Genomic DNA, 22,593 nt, shown 5'->3' with positions numbered 1-22,593 from the left:
TGGAGCAGTGTTCAGTTTAGGGCTAATATTCTGCACTACTGAGACAAAAGTTTTCTGTGTACTCTACCCATTATCCCGTGAATTAGGCGTTTTCTCCATTCTACCTGTTGGGAACAGTCATAGTTCCCAGCCTTGTGTGAGTGCCCAATACTTCCCTCTTATTCTAGAAGAGGTAGAAGAGAATGGAATAATAAAGAACTATGTGACAATTAACCTTGGACAGGAGAGGAGAAACAGGGAAATCAACACTTTTTCTTCTTACGTGTCATATAGCAAATACTTTACATGGTTTAAGGTTACGCTTGTCAATAATTTTATAGGACAAGTATAAATTAAATTTCATTACAGATGAGGAGATAGGGTAGAAAGGCTAGTAACTTAAACTGCTTGACAGTGTCAAAGCTCATGCTTTTTTCTAATGTATGTGGTCTCTGGACTCTTCTTCAGTGGAGGGAGAGTAAAAGCTGGTGAAGATTTAGGCTATAGTTGGAGTAAAGAGAGAAAAGAGCTATGTACCCATTGAATTTATGTAGAGGTTACTGTAAAATTCATATCTGCTCTTGGGGTAGAAAATATGGGCAAGAGGGGTAGATGACTATGTTAATTTATGCAGAAGCATTATATAAAATAGGTTAGTGGGAGCAATGCTCTGAGTTCTAGTTCTTATATTCCGTAAATCTTACTTCAGAATTCATAACATGGACTTGCACAGTAGTTACATCTTATCCACAGTTTTAGTTTCACTGTCTGCAGTTTTAGTTACCCATGTCACCTGTGGTGCAGAAGCAGGTGATCGTCCTCCTGATGTATTTATTGTCAGAAGATCAGTAGTAGTCTAACACTACATCATGATGCCTATGTCATTCCCCTCACTTTATCTCATCACATAGGCATTTTATCATCTCACAGCATCACCAGAAGAAGGGTGAATACAATATCTGAGAGAGAGAGAGTCCACATTCATGTAACTTTTATGACAGGTTATTGCCATAATTGTTCTATTTTATTATTATTGTTAATTTCTTACTAGGCCTAATTTCGAAATTAAACCTATTATTGGTTTAATTATTGGTATGTATGTATGTATAAGAAGAAAAGTATATATAGGGCTTAGTACTATCTGTGGTTTCAGGCATCTGCTGGGGATCTTAGGACATATCCCTTGCAGATAAGGGGGCAGGGGGTTACTGTACTTTTTTTTACATCTTTATACACAAATAGCAAACTCAGTAACTAGGCGAAAAGACTTAATTTATTGGGTATGATTAGAAGATAAATAGTCTAAGAGGTGGACTTTGTAAGTTAACGTTTTAATGTTCTTTGTTTCTATGCCCGCTTTTTTTAAAAACTGTATTCTGCTTATATAGGTATTAGAATGAATCATATTTAATTGGTGTCAAAAGAGTTGAACATTGGGGCGCCTGGGTGACTCAGTTGGTTAAGCAACTGCCTTCGGCTCAGGTCATGATCCTGGAGTCCCGGGATCAAGTCTGGCATTGGGCTCCCTGCTCAGCGGGGAGTCTGCTTCTCCCTCTGACCCTCCCCCTGCTCGTGCTCTCTCTCTCTATCTCATTCTCTCTCTCAAATAAATAAATAAAAAATCTTTAAAAAAAAAAAAAGTTGAATATTGGCAATTTCCTGTGGTTCAACATAACAGTATATACTATTTTGAAAGGACAAGAAGCAGTAATTGTAACCATTATTAACACTATTACAAGGATCATGTCTGTTTTATACTTACCAATGTATGCCCCATGCCAGGCACAGTACATGTAGTAGACATTCAATAAATAATTTGTGAATGAGAAACTATAGGTTTTTGAGGTTTCATACATGTTTTATGAGAAATCTAGGTAAAGATTAAGGGAGATTTTCTTCTTGTCGGGCCCTAAGTTCTTTTTAAAAGACTAAAAAGAGAAGGATTTTTTTTTAGCAAAGCTCTTTTATTTCCAATGCAAGATAATATTAAATAATAAAATATTTACTACTCTGGCCTCTTAGCCTTCTTTTAAAGAGGTTCACCTTCTTCCACCATTTCCAAGATCCCAGCAGAGATTTGAGACTCCTTACTCTCCTCCTCCTTTCTTAGGAGGTTCTATGAAAGAGGCTGCCAGTGATTAAGTTTGTTACATTGTGGACACTGCTTTTTCCTTTCAGTTGTTCTGCCTCTCCTTTTATAAACTCAAGATGGTTTACATGAAAAATGCAGTGATAACTTTTCCTTTCTCATTTGAGGACAGAGATGCGGCTTTTTCTATACACTAACAAGCTTTTACAAATTATTAAGTATGTAATATACCCTATGCTCATTTCTGTGTCCTAATAACTTAGTAAATTATCTTGTCCAAATGCAATAACAGAAGACTTAGGCTGTATTATAGTCACCCAATAATGGTTTTCCAGAACCCTAATGTTCACAGATGAGTTATTATAATAAGGCAGAGGGCTAAGAAGTCTCTGGCTTGTTTGGGATTGCTCAGGGTCTTTGGCACAAATATGAAGAAAATGTATTTGTCATATCATTATTATTATTTGGGCCATTATATTACCTTGCACATTTCTTGCAGTATTGAGTTTCATCCACACTGTGGTGCTAGAAAACCAAGAATTGATTGTTTCCCTCCTAATCAGTGGAATATGTATTTCTAAGTGTTCCTTATAAAATAAATACTTCCTTGAATTATAAATAGCAGTTTCCTCAACCTTCATCAGATCCATAATAAAGTTACGATTTTATCCCTGAAATGCCTCCAAACTTCAGTCAGTCATCCTTCACGAAGATGACTGCAATAACTTTCTAATGGATCTTCCTGGTGTTAACCATAAAAATAAAACAGCCAAGTTATTTTGTCAACAATGGATTTATTTGGAATATTAGAGAATTGCAATTCGGGACATGCAAGCTACAGCAAAACCATAGGCAAGCTCAGCAAACAAAGGAGAGGGAAGTTATTTTATGGAGAAGGAGGAGGAAGTTGAGAGGGGCTGTTTTGAATGAAAGTCCACTGAAAAGCTCGAGTACAGGGTAATGTTGATTTCTCATTAACTGAGTTGCAGGGGTAGTGCCATTTCTTGTAGGAGATGCAGTGTACATCTTTTCCCTTTTGGGGCCTGTAATTGGTGATTCTTTCCTATTGAATATTGTGCTGTTGGGGTCTGTAATTAACAGTACTTCCTGTAATTGATGTTGAATGGTTGGGTTCCCCCTGCTAGCTTCTCCACTGTATTTTTAGTGAGGTTTCATTTTATTAATATTTACACTGGATTTTACCTTACTTTGCTTCAGTCCGTTTTACATATTGTAGTTATAAGTAATCTTTTATAAATTCAAATCTGAACTTTACTCTCCTGCTTAAAAACTTAAATGAACTACATTAACATTATCTTTATTTCTTAATGTGTGTTAAAAAAGGAATGAGATATAATAGAGGTAAAAGCATTTTAAAAACTATAAAAATTCCCTATAAAATACTTAATATTTGCCCAAAAGACAGGAGATCTTCAATTTTAGAATTTCCCTGTTCTTTTTATTCATAATTACAAGGAAGAGGTGCCTAGAAGAAGAGATGGTAATGGCATGAAAAACCCTCTCTTATGACTACTGTCAGGGATCGTTCAATTTTACTTCCTGTTTATCCTCTATACACAGCGCCTAGAAATTGTTTTAGAATGAATAATATAGTGAATTTGTCCCAAAGGCCTTTGTGATTAGCTTTCTGCAGTTTCTTCACCTTGTAAGCATTCTGCAGAAAGAAATAATCTGAGACAAATTTGTGATGTGTATGTTTATTTTTCTTATATTTCAGCCGTGGCAGAAGTAAAACTTCGAGATGATCAATATACACTGGAACACATGCATGCTTTTGGAATGTATAATTACCTACACTGTGATTCATGGTATCAAGACAGTGTCTACTACGTTGATAACCTTGGAAGAGTTATGAATTTAACAGTGATGCTGGTAAGAAAAATATCTGTAATATTAGGACTTTCCAATAAATTTGATTCTTAATTTTCATTTTTAATCTGGTGTCCAGAGAATTGAGGTACATGTATCTTTAATATATGGAATCATTCCTATCATTAATCTGTATAAGGCTCTATTCTGTTTAATTCAGTTTTAATTTTTCCCTTTGTTCCTGTTACACTGAAGTATTCTCCTCCACTCCCACCAATGAGCAACTACTCCAATGGGTTTTATAGATCAATATTGATGTAACTGTTCATGTCTGCTTTTTCTAACCTGAAGTGTTAACACTGACTATAACATTCGATTTGTCTATTTTTCCTTTTGATTCTTGCTTTTTGTATTTTTAATTGTGTTAATTGGGGCACAAACATTTTGTCTGCTATGGATTTGTCCTTTTAGCATTATGAAATGCCCCTCTTCATATCTAGACTCTGGGAATGATTTTTGTCTTGAAATCTTCTGATATTAATAAAGTTGTGCTGGCTTTTTTTTATTAGTAATATTCATCTTTTTCTATCCTTTTTCTTTCAGTTTATCAATGTTGTTTTTAGTCTGACTGACATCTTAGACCACTCAGCCATCCTGACATGACAGTGTTGTTATTTTTAAAGTACATCTCTTGTAAAGAGCATGTAGTTGGGTCTTGTTTTGTATCTGGCATGACAATCTGTCCTTTAATTTGAAGGGCTTAGTACATTTATATTTAATGTAATTACTGATATGGTTGGATTATGTTACCAGTTTGCTATCTTTTCAGTTTGTCCCGTCTGTTCTTTTTTTCTGTAGCTCTCTGTTCCTACCTGTTTTTGGATTAAGCAAATTTTCTTAAAATTCCATTTAATTTTCTCTTTTGGCTTTTATCTAAACCCGTTTGTATTATCATTTTTTTAATGGTTAATATAGAGTTTATAGTATTCATCCTTAACTTATCATAGTCTTCCTCTACTTAATATTTTACTATAAAAACTTTACAATAATATATTTCCTTGTACTTCTCTTATATCCTTCAAGCTATTTTCGTCCTGTATTTTACTTCATGTTATTAGTGTATTTGCTTTAAACAGTAAGTAGAATAATAATAGCTTCCTGACTACTCCCTCCTTCTAGCATAGTTCTACATTGCATCTACAGAATCATCAATCTGATTTTTTTTTAAGATTTGATATATAAGTGAGATCATATGGTATTTGTCTTTCTCTGACTTATTTCACATAGCTTAATGCCCTCAAGGTGCATCCATATTGTTGCAAATGGCAGGATTTCATTCCTTTTTATGGCTAAATAAAATATTGTATTGTGTGTGTGTGTATATATATATAGTAGTCTAGTTTCACTCTTTTTCATGTGACTGTCAGGTTTTCCCAGTACTGTTTATTGAAGAGACTGTCCTTTTCCTATTGTATATTCTTGGCTCCTTGTTGTAAATCAGTTGATCATATGTGTGTGATTTGATTTCTGGATTCTATTTTGTTCCATTGTCTTGAATTTCATACTGTTTTGATGACCATAGTTTTGTAAAGTAGTTTGAAATCAGGGAGCGTGATGCTTCCAGCTTTGTTCTTCTTTCTCAAGATTGGGATTTAGCTTTTTGGGGTCTTTTGTGGGTCCATACAAATTTGAGGATTGTTGTATTTCTGTGAAAATGCCATTGGAGTTTTAATAGAGATTGAATTGAATCTGTAGATTGCTTTGGGTAGTATGGACATTTTAACAATATCGATTCTTCCAGTCCATGAGAATGGAATATTTTCCCATTTATTTGTGTTTTCTTGTAAATTCTTTTTGTTTCCTGTGTGTCCTTCCAGAAGTGGTTCGTTTTTTCTGTGTCTGTTTTTGATTCTTTGGCAAGTGTAAGCACAAAGTGTTGTGTGTGTACATATATATATACACACACATATATATATGTATGTATTTTAAAGATTTTATTTATTTATTTTAGAGAGAGAGAGAGAGGTGGGGCTTGATCTCACAACCTTGAGACCATGACCTGAGCTGAAACCAAGAGTTGGACACCTAACCAACTGAGCCACCCAGGTGCCCCGTGATATATATTTTTAAAATACAAACTCTTCATCTTGGTATATGCAGTTTATGGTGCCCTTCTCTCCAACCTTGTGTTTTACCATTTTGTTCACTATACCCAAACAATACCAAACTCTTGCAGTTCCCGAGATATGCTCTGTATCCTGTGCCTTCAGCCCATTTCCCATGTGATTAACTCCACCTGGAACATTCTTCCTTAGTTCTGTGTCAGGTTGCTTCCCAGTCTTTAAGTCCCAGCAAACCATCTCATCTATTAAGTTTTCCCTGACATCCTCCCTTTGCGCCTCCGGGAATATTCAAACAATTGGCCCTCAGCTCTGTGTGGACTTTGAATTCCTTCTAGACCAGGGGTTGGCAGACCTTTCCTGCACAGGGCCAGATAATTAATATTTTAGGGTTTGTAGGCTAGACAGTCTTATGTCACAACTACTCGGTTTTGCTATAGTGGTATGAAAACAGCATTAGACAATATGTAAATGAATGTGACTGAATTCCAATAAAACTTTATTTTTAAAAATGACATTGCCCAGATTTAGGTCATTGACTAGAGCTTGCCAACCCTTAGTCTACGCCCTGGGTTTTTCTTATATTTCTATAATCCTGCCACCCAGCAGGAGGCTTGGTCAGTATGTTTGTAGAAATAATAACAGCTGGTTAAAGCTTGTTCTTATCCTTTGGAGTTGGCTTTGCATTCTTTTTTTTTTTTTTTTTTAAAGATTTTTATCTATTTTTTTGACAGACAGAGACAGCGAGAGCAGGAATGCAAGCAGGGGGGAGTGGGAGAGGGAGAAGCAGGCCCCCTGCCGAGCAGGGAACCGGACGTGGGGCTCGATCCCAGGACCCTGGGATCATGACCTGAGCCGAAGGCAGACGCTTAACGACTGAGCCACCAAGGCGCCCCTTGGCTTTGCATTCTTTTTCGCATTCTTTCTCTTTTTTTTAGATTTATTTATTTGTTTGAAAGAGAGCGAGCATGTGGGGGGGGAGGGGCAGAGGGAGAAAGAATCCTCAAGCGGACTCCCTGCTGAGCACAGAGCCCTAAACAGCGCCTGATCCCAGGACCCTGATATCATGACCTGAGCGAAATCAAGAGCTGGCCACTTAACCAACTGAGCTACCGAGGCTTGGTTTCTTGATAGGATTTTTCTCTTATTATTTCTTCTTCAGGCTCAGGTATGAGTCTTTGGTTTATTGAGATAAATAATTTTAGTGAATAATAAATACTTATTTTTCTTCAGCAAACATTTATTGAATGCTGTTATGTGCTTTGTAGCTACATATACAAATAAATTGATAACATGTAACAGTGGAAGTAGGGACAGGATGCAGACATAGTATGGAGAAGGAAATGAGAAATGTCGAAAGATGAAGTGTTCAGAGAAGTTTCAGAAGAGATGTCACGCCCCTTAACAGAATTTTGAAGGATCAATTAGTTTGCCATGCAGCTTGAGGCAGCTGTGTCTGCACCTGAAGTTAAGAGGCACGTTCAGCAAACTCCCACAGGCATGTGTGTGCACTATAGGCACTCTAGCTTGATTTGCTGCAACACAAGAGTATGTATAGAAGGACCTAAATAGTATGCAGGCTGTGGTTGGAGAGGAGGATGGCAAGGTGCGTAGAGGCCAGGTTTTGAAGCGGGGAGGAACAGTCATGTTATTCTGTGTTAAGCAAAGAGAAATGTTAAAAAGAAAGATTGATTGTTTGATTCATTTTAGTTCTAACTATGCTTGGCCGGGAGACGGGTGTGGATAGGGTCACAGTTTTGGGCCAGAAACTTGGTTTTATCAATTCACTCGTTGGTAATCATGATTTAGAATACTAAAACCATTTTAAGTCACAAGATTGATTGGAAATGTGGAATGAAAGTTTAGTGATAGCATTTGAAATACTATAAGCAGTGTGGACTGGTCAGTATAGTTTTCTTCTCCCGTTGGGAAGTTTTCACAGGAAATCAAATGCCGTAATTTTATTAAGATAACTTACTTGATGTGGAATCAGGGCAAAGACTAATGTTTTTGATCCCTTTTTTCTGACCTATTCTCTGGCTTCTATGGACATCTTAGAATAACTAGTTATAGTTCCTTATTTAGTTTAGTCTCTTTACCTATGGACTCATTAAAGACACAATATACACGTACACTCTATATGCACTATCTACTTGAGTAGTGTGTACATTTGAGCAAAATGCCCTATATGCATACATGTGCAGTGTGTTATCTATACATGATTATACATGTCCATACTCTGCATATGGATAATTTGTATTTTAACTTGTCTTTTAAATTTAAGGACTTATATTTTTCAGATTCTGTTATGTTTTGTTTGATTGGGAAGACAAATCTAAAATCTGGAAATTCTCTTAATACTGACTTACAGAGCCTAACTAAGTCACATAGTCTAATTTATACTCTTCACTTGACCTTCAAAATATTTATTGAATACCTACTATATGTTACACATTGTCGTAGGCACTGAGAATGCTGCAGCATACAAAATAAAGTTTCTTCTAGTTTATTAATTCACAGCAGACTGTGAATTGACAGTTGACCCTTGAACGATACTGGGAATCTTAGTGCTAAACCCTTCCCCCCATTGCACAATCAAAAATTTGCAGTAGAAAAGTACAACTTTTGAGTCCCTAAAACTTAACTAATAGCTTACTATTGACCAGAAGCCTTACTGATAACATAAAGTTGATTAACACATATTTTATATATGTATATTATATTTGTATTTATTTTCACAAATTAATAGTTTTTTTAATTTTGTTTTTGGTGATATCTGTCAGATTTTCATTAACGTTTTGCTCACTTCCTTAAAGGAATTGGAGAGATTTCTGGAATTGGAACAGTTTAGGACTGGAATGACCCTTTCCTTATATGTTAAATAAAGATCCTCTTTGGACCTATTTTATTATATATCTTTTTGTCCTTTTCAGTGATAGTCTTCTAATTACCTATCCAGTTGATTCTGTGGTAATTGGTTTAGTCAAACTGTTTCTTTGGTAATTTAATAATACACTTTTTTGCTAGGGAAAATTGTTCATTTCTTCTTATTCTTTTCAGATTTGTTGCTGTAAATTTGCATGTTTTATGCTCTTAAGATTATCTTTCTGTTTTTCCTTTCTCTATTTTTTCTCTTTTTCCTTAATCAAATTTTAGAAGGGTATTTTTATTATTATTTTATTTTTATTTTATTTGTCTGGGGTTATTTTAGTTTGTTTTCTGCTTAATTCAGCTTTTGTCTTTGGTTTTCAAACTGTATTGCACATCAGAATCACTTGGAATAATTAATAATAGCTAATTTCAGGTTATGGTTCTTAAAGATTCAGATTCAGTATGTCAGGCTTGGTTGTGGTCTGGGAATCTGCATTTTATCAAGGACCTCATATGATTTTGCTTGTGGTCCAGTGACCAAGTTTTGAGAAGCTCTTCACCTGCGGTGCAGAAGAATGCCACACTTATTTCTTACTATTTTTCTGATCAGCAAAAAAGGAAACGGACCTGTTTGAACTTCTGTGTTGGGGGCAGGTGAAGATTATTGGCCACTGGTTACGCGTTGGCTTTTTATTTAAGCAGAAAAGTTGTTCTAATACCCATTTTATTGTCTGATATGTATATATATATATATATAAATTTTTTTTTTTTTTTTTTTTGAGTCAGAGGCACACATGCACAAATCGCAGAGAGATTCTTTTGGAGTGGCTGGTTTACAAATACTTCCACCCTGTTAAATCCGTGCTAAACACTATTGTGGCTGTAGGGCCCAAGAAAGGAAATCCACACAATTGTCTGACCTTGAGGTTTTGTCAGGAGCCAGCAGATGGCAGCAGTTCAACACACAGGTTTATAGAGGCATTATACTTCCAAGTCAGTTTATTTTATCGGTTTACAATCCTTAATTTTAGAGAAATGTCAGTTGGGAGGAAGTGCTTTTAGAAAGTAGAAAATGCGTTAGGAAAGCAAAAAAAAAAAAAAAGTGTTTTTAAAATTTAACTCTTATGTTGTCATTTTATTAGGGTATTAGGGCTTCTTTTAAAGTAATGTGTTTTGTTTCTTAATATTTAGGGAATTCTTTTATAACTTATTTTTCCATTTAGCTGAAAAACTAGTTTGTTTCTCCTAAAGAAGTGTGTCATCTTATGGTGCCTCTTTAAATTGCACTTAAAGATCGGAGGAGAGTTACTGGATTCCAAGTGAAGCCCACACTTGTGAGGCTGTGTCTTGGAATGAGTAACATACTGTAACTGCTTATTAGTCAAGCTCAGTTGCATGCCAGTATCTCCAAACTAGCATCTCTAGACCTGAATCTTACCTTATTTTCTATGGTTGCATTTATTAATAGGGAGCCAGGTATTACCTGGTTAAAGAAAAAAAAAATAAAGGAGGAGTAAGTTCTTTGAACTGTATGTTATTAATGAATTATTAAAAGTTTTATGTTTTATAGAAACATTACTCAAATTCCACTTAATAAAACATCATTTCTTATAGCTTTAGCAAAAAAAGAGAAAGGAAAAAGGAAGTTTTCTTTTCTTTCAAATAAACTTAACAGTTATTAGTGATGAAAGTCTTTCTCCATAAAAAGATCACTTCCTTTTAAAAGGGCAAAATTTTAAATGTCAGTGTGTAATAATATTAGTAAATGGCATCCTTACTTAATTTTTCTTGACCATTTTTCTTTAAACTTGGGTAGTGCTTTCTATAAACATATATGTATTAGAAAAATGCCTTGTCAGTTCAAACCTTGTCTTCTTGTAGCTGTGACAAGAGGCCCTCAAACTCCCATTTAGAGTTATTTTTCATAAATATAGTTCATATATTATTTACTGTGTCGCTTATATACAATATATTGATATTATAATTTTTGTATTACATTTTGTTGACCCAGGAATTTAATTAATTAATTTTATATAATGTGTTAGTCTAAAGAAAAACTGAATATGGTAGATGCAGTCACAATTCTTATTGTTTTTGCAGGGAGTATTCTAGAAATTGCAATGAGATCTGAGGTATCATTTGTTTAGAAAAACTTGGGTAATGGTTTCCTCTCAAGAAAGTTTGGAATACACGAGAGACCATCAACTTTTGGAGTGGGGTCAATCAGAATTTGAATCTTAGCCCTGCCATTTTCTTATCATTGGAGTTCTAGGAAAATGATTTAATCTTTTTGAACAGAGCTCTTTATCTCTCAAAGTGTGCATAATGATTTCAACTTCAGAGGATTTTGTAATCGTTAAATGAGATGGCAAAAAATCAAAGCACTTATTTAATACGATGCTTATACATTGTAGTTATTCAGTAAATGTTCCATTCATCATTGAAATTTTAATTCTTTTGCCATTCAGCTGTGAAATGTTAGTGCAGAATTATTTTCAACAGCTTTGAACATAGTTACATTAACCTTTTTTTTTTTTTTTGTCTGGAAGAAAATGATTGGGTGGGACAAAGACATTATAGATGCCAATATCATAAAGCATTATTATGAGGACACTTCGTAAAACTGTCAGTGGAGGTTATTCAGAAATAATTTAATACTCTAATTTAAGATTTACAGAAGAAAATATTTTATTGCATACAGTCCATTTAAAATTAAATGTACCCTTTGAGAATTAGATTTCAAAAATTAGGAACATTCAGGTCGCTTTCACTTAAACTATCATTTAACTTACGTAAGAGAGACTATTTTCTTTTGTATTTTAATTTAATTTTTAGCTTTACATCTATGTACTTGATTATTTTTCATTCTATTGGATATCAAAATCATCTATCTAATAATTAGACTGCCAGCAATCTTGGTTATGTGTAACCTTGTATTTAAAAGAAAATAGCTTAGGGGTGCCTGGGTGGCTCAGTTGTTAAGCGTCTGCCTTCGGCTCAGGTCATGGTCCCAGGGTCCTGGGATCGAGCCCAGCATCGGGCTCCCTGCTCAGTGGAGAGCCTCCTTCTCCCTCTTCCTCTGCCTGCTGCTCTGCCTACTTGTGCTCTCTCCCTGTCAAATAAATAAATAAATAAATAAAAATCTTTAAAAAAAGAAAAAAAAGAAAAGAAAATAGCTTAGTGTTAAAAGAAAATAGCTTAAAACAACCTTAGTAACTGTATATGAAATGATGCGATGAAGTAGTGATTTAACAGGTTTAAGCCGTGCATTTGTCCTAACAAGTGGTTCACTAGATTAGATGCAGTGAAGGGCATGTAGTGGGGGAGACCACTAGAAACCTTTACTTTGAAACAGCTGTTTTGAGGAAGGAGTCCCATTTTATTTTATCCTATTAATATCTTTTAAACTATGTATATTACACATAAATTGCTCAGTGTAAAAAAAAAAAAAAAAAAAAGTCAAGCAAAGTATTGAAGCAAAAATGGAAAGTTTCCCCTTACCTCAGTCTTCCCTAATGCCAGTTGCACTACGATCTTTTTTTCCTTTCTGGCGGTAAACACTGTTAACAGACCAGCATGTGTCTGTGAACACCTTACTCTGTGCTGTCAAATCACAACATTTTGTTGTTTCAATATATATGGATTCACACTGTATCTATTCTGCAACTTTTTTTTTCAGTTATTATTTTGGAGATCTTATGTCAGTATTATAAATCCATTTCTGCATATTTAACAGATATTTGGTATTTCAAAGGATGGATATTTCAAAATTAACCATTCCTCCACCAGTGCTCTTCAGACAAAGATGCCAGGTACTCATCTAGAGTTGAACAAGTTGTATTTATTACATTTTACAGCAGAGGAGAGTCTACACTGTGGGGAACCAAGTGTTTCAGTAAGAGGATGTTGGAAAGGATTTATTACAGGATTGGGCTTGTATTAGGTGATTTTTTTTCTGGTTAATTTTTTTTAACCATAGTTTTCCTATACATGTCTTTACCCATTTAAACATTTTGGATAGTCATGTATTTCTTTTTGAGTTGCTAAGGTTTTTTATATACTATGGATGCTGGTCCTGTCTTATTCTTGTGGCAAATATTTTTCTCCGTGTCTCATACATGTCTTTTTTTTTTTCACAGGAAGACTTTCTCCACCCTGAGATTAAAATGTGATTAATCTTCTAACAAATTTATTTTACTTTTTCTTTAAACCTTAATCTCTCTGGAATGTGGGATTTTTGTGTATGCTGTGAGGGAAAGGGCAATTTTTTCCAGATCTGTAGTATCCCAATAGCATTTTTTGACCATTCCCATTTATTTCTCACTAATTGGAAATACCACATCATGTTCTAAACGCCTACATAGACATCAGCCTGCAGTAAAATATCTCTTAATTGACCTCCATTTAATTGAGTGACTGGAGTAACTGATGTTCTCTCTTCCCTTCATATAATATACTGACTGGAGACCACAGTAAGCTTAATATTTACTGCTAGTAGGCTACTCAGTACTATGGTGATAACAATTCTGTTTCTGCTAGTTGAGTTTTACTCAGATATGGGCATTCTAAAAACTTTATGCCAGCTGGGCTTGTCATTGTATTTTCATTATTTAATCAGTATTATGTAAATCATTAAAATATGAATACAAAAAGAAGGAAAGGTGCCATTTCAAAGAAAACTAAACTGGATGCTTTAGAAAGAGACTTGGGTCACTAAAAAACTTGTGGCTGGTAAGGACATTTTGTTTACTTAAATTTTGTTAATATATGCATTTATCTAAGTAATTCTAGGAACAGAGAATGAAATACATGAATCAAGAATTACTTTTGGCCTGCAGGAAAATCTCTTAACTGAAACCTAAAACTTTAGCAACAACAACAAATTATTGAATTGAGTACATCTGATGTATAAGATGTTTGTTTCCTGAAATACAGACCTTTTTATATATTTTCTTGTAAAACAGTTTAATGTTGCAATCCATCTTACAGCTTTAAATTTTAAGGGTATCGATACAATAAAAATGTGCTAGTAGAAACCTAAATTGTTAATAGTCTAAGTGTAGTGTTTTCATACCACAGGCTGATGTCTTTGGAGGCATTTAGAACATGATGTAGTATTTCCAATTAGTTAAAAATACTGATCATTAACTCTAAATTTAAGAATGAAGACCAGATTACTACAGGGTATTAGTTATCTCTTGCTGTGTAATATCCTACTTCAACACTTAATGACTTGAAACAATAAATATTTTTCATCTCAGTTTTTGTGGGTCAGAAATCAGAGTGGCTTAGTGAGGTGGTTTGTGTGTCAAGGTTTCTCATGAAGTTGTAGCCAGGATGTCAGCCCAGAGAGCAGTGATTTGAAGGCTCGACTAGGGCTTTCACATAGCTCACAGGGTGCTGGTTATTGTGAGGAGCCCTTACGTCCTCGCCATGTGGGTCTATCGTGTGCAGTCCAAGAGAGAGCAAGATAGAAGATGTAACAGAAACTATGACCGAGTTTGAGAAGTCACAAACTGTCACTTCTGCCATATTTTATTAGTTAGAAGTGAGTTGTACAGCTCATGCTCAAAGGGAGGGGAATTAGGCACCTTCTCTTGAATAAGAGAGTAACCACTACACTGCAGATATTTATTCTGTGTGCATATGGATCAAGGAAAGGGAAGGATTCATTTATAATGTTTGGCTTCTTTTTAGGACACTGCTTTAGGAAAACCACGAGAAGTGTTTCGACTTCCCACAGATTTGACAGCATATGACAGTCGTCTTTGTGCATCTATCCATTTCACATCTTCTACCTGGGTTACCTTGTCAGATGGAACTGGACGATTATATCTCATTGGTACAGGTGAACGTGGAAATAGTGCTTCTGAAAAATGGGAGGTGCGGTTTTGTTTTTTGTTTTTTAGATTTAAGCAAAGTCTGGAAAGTATGTATAAATTAGACCTTAGTGATTTTGAAATAACTCTTTCTGGGCATGGTTTATGTGTGACCTCTTCATTTTTATAATATATAATGTTTTGGAAATTTTTAATTAAATTATAAAATATATACCTTTTACAAAACTGGTATCTTAACCATTTCTGGTTTGATCTGGGGTCATTGCAGTTGTCAAGAATTGCATTCATTTGTTCAGCGAATGTTTATTGAATGCTTTATATTATGTGTAAAGCAGTACACTAAAGTATTAACATTGTCTCCTTCTTGATGAAGAGTTAGCCAAGAATTACATTGGGATATCTTTTCTCCTCTACACATGTTGTATTTGCTGGTATCTTTATGGACCCAGCACACTTCTGAGGCACCACTCTGCTAGCTATCTGATAAGTTGCCATTAGTCAAATGCTGAGTTTACCAGAGTATTCCCTACTTAGAAGAATACACTATAACATAAATATAGTAATGTGCCAATCTCTAAGATGCTATTTTTATTTCAGTTTTCTAAAAACTGCAACATTTTTAAATCTGAGGGGCAGATTAGGATTTTAATAATAATAAATAAGGAATTAATTTCTCTAGAGCCACAGTTTTTGAAGGTGGGAAAGAATGACACTGAGTTAATACTAATAAGTATATTGTGGTACTGCTATTGTCTAAATCTCAGCAGGTGGCCTTTTAGTTCTGTGTAGATAAAGAAATACGAACTTAATTTATTTACATCTTGTAAAATATTTTTATCAGACCATCAAATGCCTAACAAAGATCAGGCTTTAATTGTTTGAGAGAAATCAAGAAGGCCTTAGAACCAAATGGCTTGCCTTTCTTACTAAGTTATATTAAATGGTATACTACCAAATTATAGTAATTCAAAAAACTAAACAAAAAACATGATAAATAACCAAAACAACAGTAGCCTGTTTGTAGGGGGCCTTTGCAGGCCTTTGTAGTCACAGATTTAAATATTCATTGGACATTGTGACATTTTTCTGCTGTGGCCTCCAGTAATAATTTTTATCTTTTTTCTTTTTTTTTGTATTACTGAGGCAGTGTGATACATAAATAGCATAGCTATCTGAAACATTTGGAAGGAGTTTGGAGAGTAAGGGGCAGGAGAATGAGAATTTATGTATTATCAAGCTATGGATTCTGTTGGTTTTGAGCAGAAAGAGACACACTGACCCAGCTTACCTTCAGCTTAAAAATAACACCGCATACTCTGCCATAAGGAAATTCATACAGATTTATAAATCATTTGGTTTATGCTATGTATATCCCCTTGGTGCATATTAAGCCTTTAGTAATATTTTTTAAATCGCTTAAAAATTCTTTTAAATTTAAATTTACTTCATGCCCTCTTCAGTATACACTGCTGTAATGAAATCACCCTCAGAGATGTTTGCAATTAATAATAGTTTAGATTGGGGAGAGGGGAAGTGAGACAGGGATAGGACTTGGGCATTAACTGAGGTGGGAGGGATACTGTGGAATACTGGTCACTTTAAGAGAAACAACTTAGGAGAGTTTTAGGACTTTGCGCAATTGGTGGAACAGAGAGGAAGCTAAAGGTGGGAATGGTTGGAGGATACAGGAGGGCATAAGGGGGCCAAGTAAGGGTGGTGATGACTGCAGTGTAGAAAGAGAAATAAAGGAAGACGGGAAGACTGCCTGCTTTGCAAGTGTGTTGCCTCTAATATGATGGGGGCGTTGCTATCAGCTGTATCACGCTTGAGTTGCTGGGCTTGTTCAGGAGACAGGAAACTTCAGCCTGACAATTTATAAAAGTTTAGACATCTACTCCCTGGTCTCATTCCAGTCCCTTTCACTCACATGAAATAGAAAGAAGAGGAGGAAGCAATAAACTAACTACTTGTACCTGACAAAATTTACTTTCTTTTCTCCCTTTGGTCTCCTGTTGTCCCCCAAACGAAAGCAAAACCCAGTCAAACAACTAGAACCTGTCTGTCATCTCAGTTTTGAGTATTTGAGGTATTTTTTGCTGTTCTTGCTATTTTCTGTTTGTGGAAGACCACAGAATGGATTCCAAAGGTCTACTATTTGAATAATTTTGGCAGAGGTGCTCAAACACTTAGGGAATTGATACGAAAGCACACTTTTCTTTATAAGGCTTTCAAGTAGGAGCAGATAGGATGGGATTCCAGATAAAGGGTTTTTTGTTTTTGTTTTTTTTTAAAGCTAACTTTTGTCATTTGTATATTTTCTTCATTTATTTTTTTATTCAAAAATCTTGTTTAGTGAACAGTCTTAAAATAGCTCTTCTTTATTATTTACTCTTAAATAAGTATAATAGTTCTTTAGATTTTGTGTTTGTGATAGAAAAAAGAATTTAAGATTTTGTGTCTCTGAATAGTGATTGGATTTGCTTTTTAAAAAGACACTTCAGAAAAAAAAAAGACACTTCAGTATTATATTCAAATAGTTTGTTGAATTATAACTTTTAAATGTAAAGGGGCTCTTTTATTTTTGAGAAATAAAGAAGTTTTAGTGGTGTCTCCAATTCCTTTGACTCTGACCTTTGCAGACTTCTAAGAAACAAATAGAAGAACAATACAAAAACAATAGGAAAAACCATACATACACACATGCGCACACATGTGCGTGAACATGAACAATATTCAGAAACTAAGAGGAGCAAAGCAGAAATAAATCATACACAAGATAGGAGAAGAGATAAAGGAGTCAACATTGACTGACTCATGTCCTCTTTTGTATAATTCTTTTCTAGGAGGTTGCTTCTAGTTCCCTTTCTTCTTTTTATGCTGCTTGGATGCCATATTGTTTTCCTTGTTTTTAAGCCAAGAGTACTGATCACTTTTCTCTATCAAACAAATAGGAATTTTTTAAAAAGTTCTTTCTTCAAAGATGTTATTTGAACTTGTAACCTTTATTTAAAGGCTTTTTTCATTTTTCTATTCCTTGTAATAAATAGTATACAAATTAGTTGTTGTGTTGTCAGAATTCTGTGTATCCCCTCTGTGCTACCTGCATTTGTGTAATATGTACATTTTTATATGTGTAATCTTTTTTTTTTTTTTTGGTAGATTATGTTTAATGAAGAGCTTGGGAATCCTTTTATCATAATTCACAGTGTCTTACTGCTGAATGCTGAAGAACATTCAGTAACTACCTTACTTCTTCGAATAGAGAAAGAGGCATTGGATATGAAAGGAAGTGGATTCTATGTTTCTTTGGAGTGGGTCACTATAAGAAAAAACAAAGGTAAAATGTAACAACATTGTGAATCCATAGTGGTTGGCACCGTTTGGTAGATTTTGAAATGCAGAGCTGTTCCTGTAAATGCTGTTGACTTTTTCTTGGGTGGTGTTGCTGTGATCTAATACCCGACACCTAGTGGAATGAATTCCTGTAGATAGTTTCCCTTCAGGTATGGATTATAGAAAAAATAATAATGTGCTTCCACAGTCAATTATGCCTTTCTGTATAAAAGAAGACATTCTTACATAATTTTAGAAGAATTTTAAGTGTTATTTTCAGTATATACAAGACTACATACATATATTCTTGTGTGTATGTAATACATATATTGTTGAATGTAAATTATAAATTACAGTGTAATTGAAGTATCAATTAAATATAAATACCTAGACGGAAACAAATACCTTTATTTCCTTAAATCATAACTGTAATTTCTTTTGAATCTAATTGAACTTTGCTGTTTGTTTCTACCTTCAGGAAAACTGTTGGCTTTTCTTACCTAGAATGCTTCCACGTGTAGAAAAGTCTCAACCCTTGGTCTATTCGAATCTCTCTGTCAGGCTTCTAACTTGGACATTAGGAGTTATTTTTTCATTTATTAATTAGGATTCCTTTAATGGTGTGTCCTTGTTCTTCGCCATTGCTTATTAGTTCTTACTTTAATTGAGAACTAAGTGGATTTTTCTGTAGTTGAGAACTGAGGGAGCTTGTTTCCATGATGACTCTCCCCGCTTTTTCTCAGTTTTTATTAACTTACTCATTTAACTTATGAGCCTTAAATTATAGCTGACCCTTGAACAACACAGGTTTGAACTGTGCAGGTCCACGAATATTTTTTGATAAATACAGGACAGTACTGTAAATGTATTTATGATATCCTGAATAACACTTTCTTTAGCTTATTTTATTATAAGAATATAGTATATAATACATATACAAAATATGTGTTAATCGACTGTTTTTGTTATCAGTAAAGCTTCCAATCAATAGTAGGCCATCAGTAGTTAAGTTTTTTGGGGGAGTCAAAAGTTATACACAGAGTTTTGACTGCACAGGGCATTGGTGTCCCTAACCTTCATGTTGTTCAAGAGTTAACTGTTAAATTTACAATCTGATAAAGGCTATTAGTGTTTGATTTCTAAGAGGGCTTTTTTATTTTAAAATGAATATGTGTATATGTACATATATGTACATGTATGTGTGTGTGTATATACATATATATGTAACAATAGTTTGTAAGTAAGCTGAGTAAATTTCCTAGATTGGTTCTGTGAACTGTTTAATATAATTTGTTGTTTTTCCCAGTGTTGTAGTTTCATCTCTGGAGAAACACAGTAACTTAAAACGTTAGGTATTGGAAAACTTTCTGTATAGGGCTAGATGGTAACCATACAATTTATATCACAACTACTCAGTTATGCCACTGTGGTCCAAAAGCAGCCATAGATAATAAATAAATGAGTATAGCTGTATTCCAATAATACTTTATTTATGGACATTTGAATTTTATATAACTTTAACATGTATTTAAATATTATTTTGATTATTTTTAGTCATTTAAAGAGGTATAAAATTCATTCTTAGCCCACAAACCATATGAAAATATGCATAAACTCAGCTTTGTCTCCACTGGCCATACTTTGCCAGTCTCTACTTTAGATAAGAGAAACTTTAATTTTTTTATTAAGGTACATAACTTGACAGCTTACAGAGAAATCATGGTGCATATTTTTCCTCCTGTTCTCTGGTTCTGTGACAGCTGTGGCTCAGTTCACGATAACTTACCAGAATGTAGAGGCACTCTGCTCAAGCTTCACCACCTGCATTTCCTTCGCTTTGTGTCTTTGCCTCTACTGGACAGATATCATTAGATTTACTTTTCTTTTTATCTCCCAAGGTTGTAATTTAAGAATATTAATTCTCCCCATGGTTCACTTTTTTTCTCATTACTCTTCTTAATGTCTCATTCCTTTCACCCCTCCCAAGTATTATTAATATAATTGTTACTCTTTTCCTTTTTCTTTTTTAATGAACATAACAGTGCTTTTCTAAACTGTGTTGAGTGGAACATCTGATAATTGTTTTGTGGTCAAATAAATTTGAAAATGTGGGTGTATAATATCCCTATTACACATTAAACATGTTAAAAGTTCTAGAAATTTTGAGTAAAAGGACAATTTAATTTTAATCAAGCATTTCCCAACTTATTTAATCATGGAGTTCACTTGAGATTCACCTGTTATTTTCTCCTGCACACATATTGGGAAAAGCCACCCTATAAACTATGTAGTATCTAAGTCTGAGTCTTTGGAGTCAGGTAGGACTCTGCCTTGCATGTACTGTGCAGGAAGTATATTAGCTCACTCATAAATTTACAAGTCTATTCTTAAATATGTATGAAATGAATGTGAATGTAGGTGAAGATTTAGAGGGAAAAAATGACAGATACTTTAGAACAGATTGTATCATTATGTAGAACATGTGACATTGAGTTGCGATCATTGTGAAGCTTACTTGTTAAAGTACAACCCACTTCAATAGAGTAACAGTGTAAGTAAAGGTATGGACTCAACTGTAATGTTTGAGTACTTTTTAAAGCAAAAAAAAAAAAAAAGCCCACCTATTTTCAAGAAAGAATTCAGTTTTTTTATATTTCATTCTTAAAATTTATGTCTTAAAATTAAGTATCTTTTTTAAATTTTATTTTATTATGTTATGTTAATCACCATATATTACATCATTAGTTTTTGACATAGTGTTCCATGATTCATTGTTTGCATATAACACCCAGTGCTCCATGCAGAACGTGCCCTCTTTAACACCCATCACCAGGCTAACCCATCCCCCCACCCCCCTCCACTCTGGAACCCTCAGTTTGTTTCTCAGAGTCCATAGTCTCTCATGGTTCGTCTCCCCCTCCGATTTCCCCCCCTTCATTTTTTTGCTTGATTACAGTTGGCATGTAGATCTGTCTCTGTATAAAAATCATTTCTACCATAAACATTTCATTTTATGGAAACCCCTTATCAATAGCTAGAATAGGCAGAAAAATAGTCCACCCCATACCTTTCCTTTATTTAGTGTGGCTCTTTTCAGAAGATGCCTATCATGTACGTGCTGGGAAAGTAGACAGGCTACAGTAAAGGAAAAGGTAGATCCATCAGAAGCTGATATTTCAGGTAAGTTAGTCACTTTCAAAGTCTAGAGCACTGCTGTCTGATGAAAATTTCTGCCAAGTGGACATGTTTATATGTGTGCCATTTATGTGTGTCATTTATTTGTGTGCCAATAAAATAGCAGCTAGCCATGTGTGGCTATTGAGCATTTGAAATGTGACTAGGTGCCTGAAGAACTGAATTTTAAATTTTACTTAATTTTGATTAAATAGCCCCTATGGCCAGTAGTGTGCTACTTTCCACACTGGAAAGCACAACTAAGAGCAAATTTCATCAGACCTAGTATTTTAAAGTAGGAGTGTATTTACAGAAAATTAGGTTATAAATCTTTTTATCCCTATTGAAAAGACTGTTAGTAGCATGCCTTTTAACGGTACACTTAAAATACTCAATTTTAATTAAAACCAATATACAAATATTTTCAGGATATTTTTATAATATAGTGTTTTATTTGTAATCTTTTTGTTCTAAAATACTTTGTTTTCTTACAGATAATAACAAATATGAAATTATTAAACGTGATATTCTCCGTGGAAAGTCAGTGCCACATTATGCTGCTATTGAGCCTGATGGGAAGGGTCTGATGATTGTCTCCTACAAGTCCTTCACATTTGTTCATGTTGGTCAAGATCTTGAAGAAAATAAGAATGAGAACATGTCAGAGAAAATCAAAGGTAATTTTACTGTTCACCTTCTTAGAGCTCATGTGTATTTATGCACACACACATTTATGGCTGGTTTGTCTTCTTGGTTAGGTTTTGGCTTCTACTAGGACCAGACAGGTTTTTAATTTTTCTTTATTTCCCTTTGTATTTGTCAGAATAGTCTTTTGTAAAATGTACTACCTAAATAGTATGAACTGTTTTAATTAGTAATTACCAAAAATGTTTTAAAAAATCTGTACATTAGGGGCGCCTGGGTGGCTCAGTCGGTTAAGCGGCTGCCTTCGGCTCAGGCCATGACCCCAGGGTCCTGGGATCGAGCCCTGCATCGGGCTCCTTGCTCAGCAGAGAACCTGCTTCTCCCTCTCCCTCTGCCTGCCTGCTGCTCCCCCTGCTTATGCTCTCTCTCTCACTGTCTCTGTGTCAAATAAATAAAAATAAATAAAATCTTAAAAAAAAAAACTTTTCATTAGCTTACCTGATTAGATGTTTAATAAATACCTATTAAATGAATAAATGATGTCTCTGTTATTGGTGTTCGAGAAGCTAGCATATTAGTATTGAAGATACTAATCTTTTAAAATAAACTAAACTCTGTTGATTATAGGTGTATACTAATGTACTTTTACTTAACTTTAGTACTAACCTGAAAACAAGTTCTTGAGGGCAAAATCACCAAGTTTTCCCAATGT

At 34.5% G+C, this 22,593-nt stretch overlaps 1 protein-coding gene across 2 annotated transcripts in view; it reads left to right on the top strand.

Annotated features, from left to right (window-relative positions):
- The window catches only part of NUDCD1 (NudC domain containing 1), a 70,580-nt gene that overhangs the window by 6,953 nt on the left and 41,034 nt on the right, over window positions 1–22,593 (top strand). For both annotated transcript variants that reach the window (XM_032415720.1, XM_032415719.1), the window contains exons 2-5: window positions 3,807–3,961; window positions 14,587–14,772; window positions 17,889–18,066; window positions 21,731–21,913. In XM_032415720.1, the coding sequence (XP_032271611.1) occupies window positions 3,854–3,961; window positions 14,587–14,772; window positions 17,889–18,066; window positions 21,731–21,913 (655 nt within the window). In that variant the 5' untranslated portion in view covers window positions 3,807–3,853. The remainder of the gene's footprint in view (window positions 1–3,806; window positions 3,962–14,586; window positions 14,773–17,888; window positions 18,067–21,730; window positions 21,914–22,593) is intronic.

Source organism: Phoca vitulina, unplaced genomic scaffold, assembly GCF_004348235.1.
Source record: "Phoca vitulina isolate PV1807 unplaced genomic scaffold, GSC_HSeal_1.0 scaffold18, whole genome shotgun sequence".
Classification (NCBI taxonomy): domain Eukaryota; kingdom Metazoa; phylum Chordata; class Mammalia; order Carnivora; family Phocidae; genus Phoca; species Phoca vitulina.
This window is presented reverse-complemented; position numbering and strand designations above follow the sequence as displayed.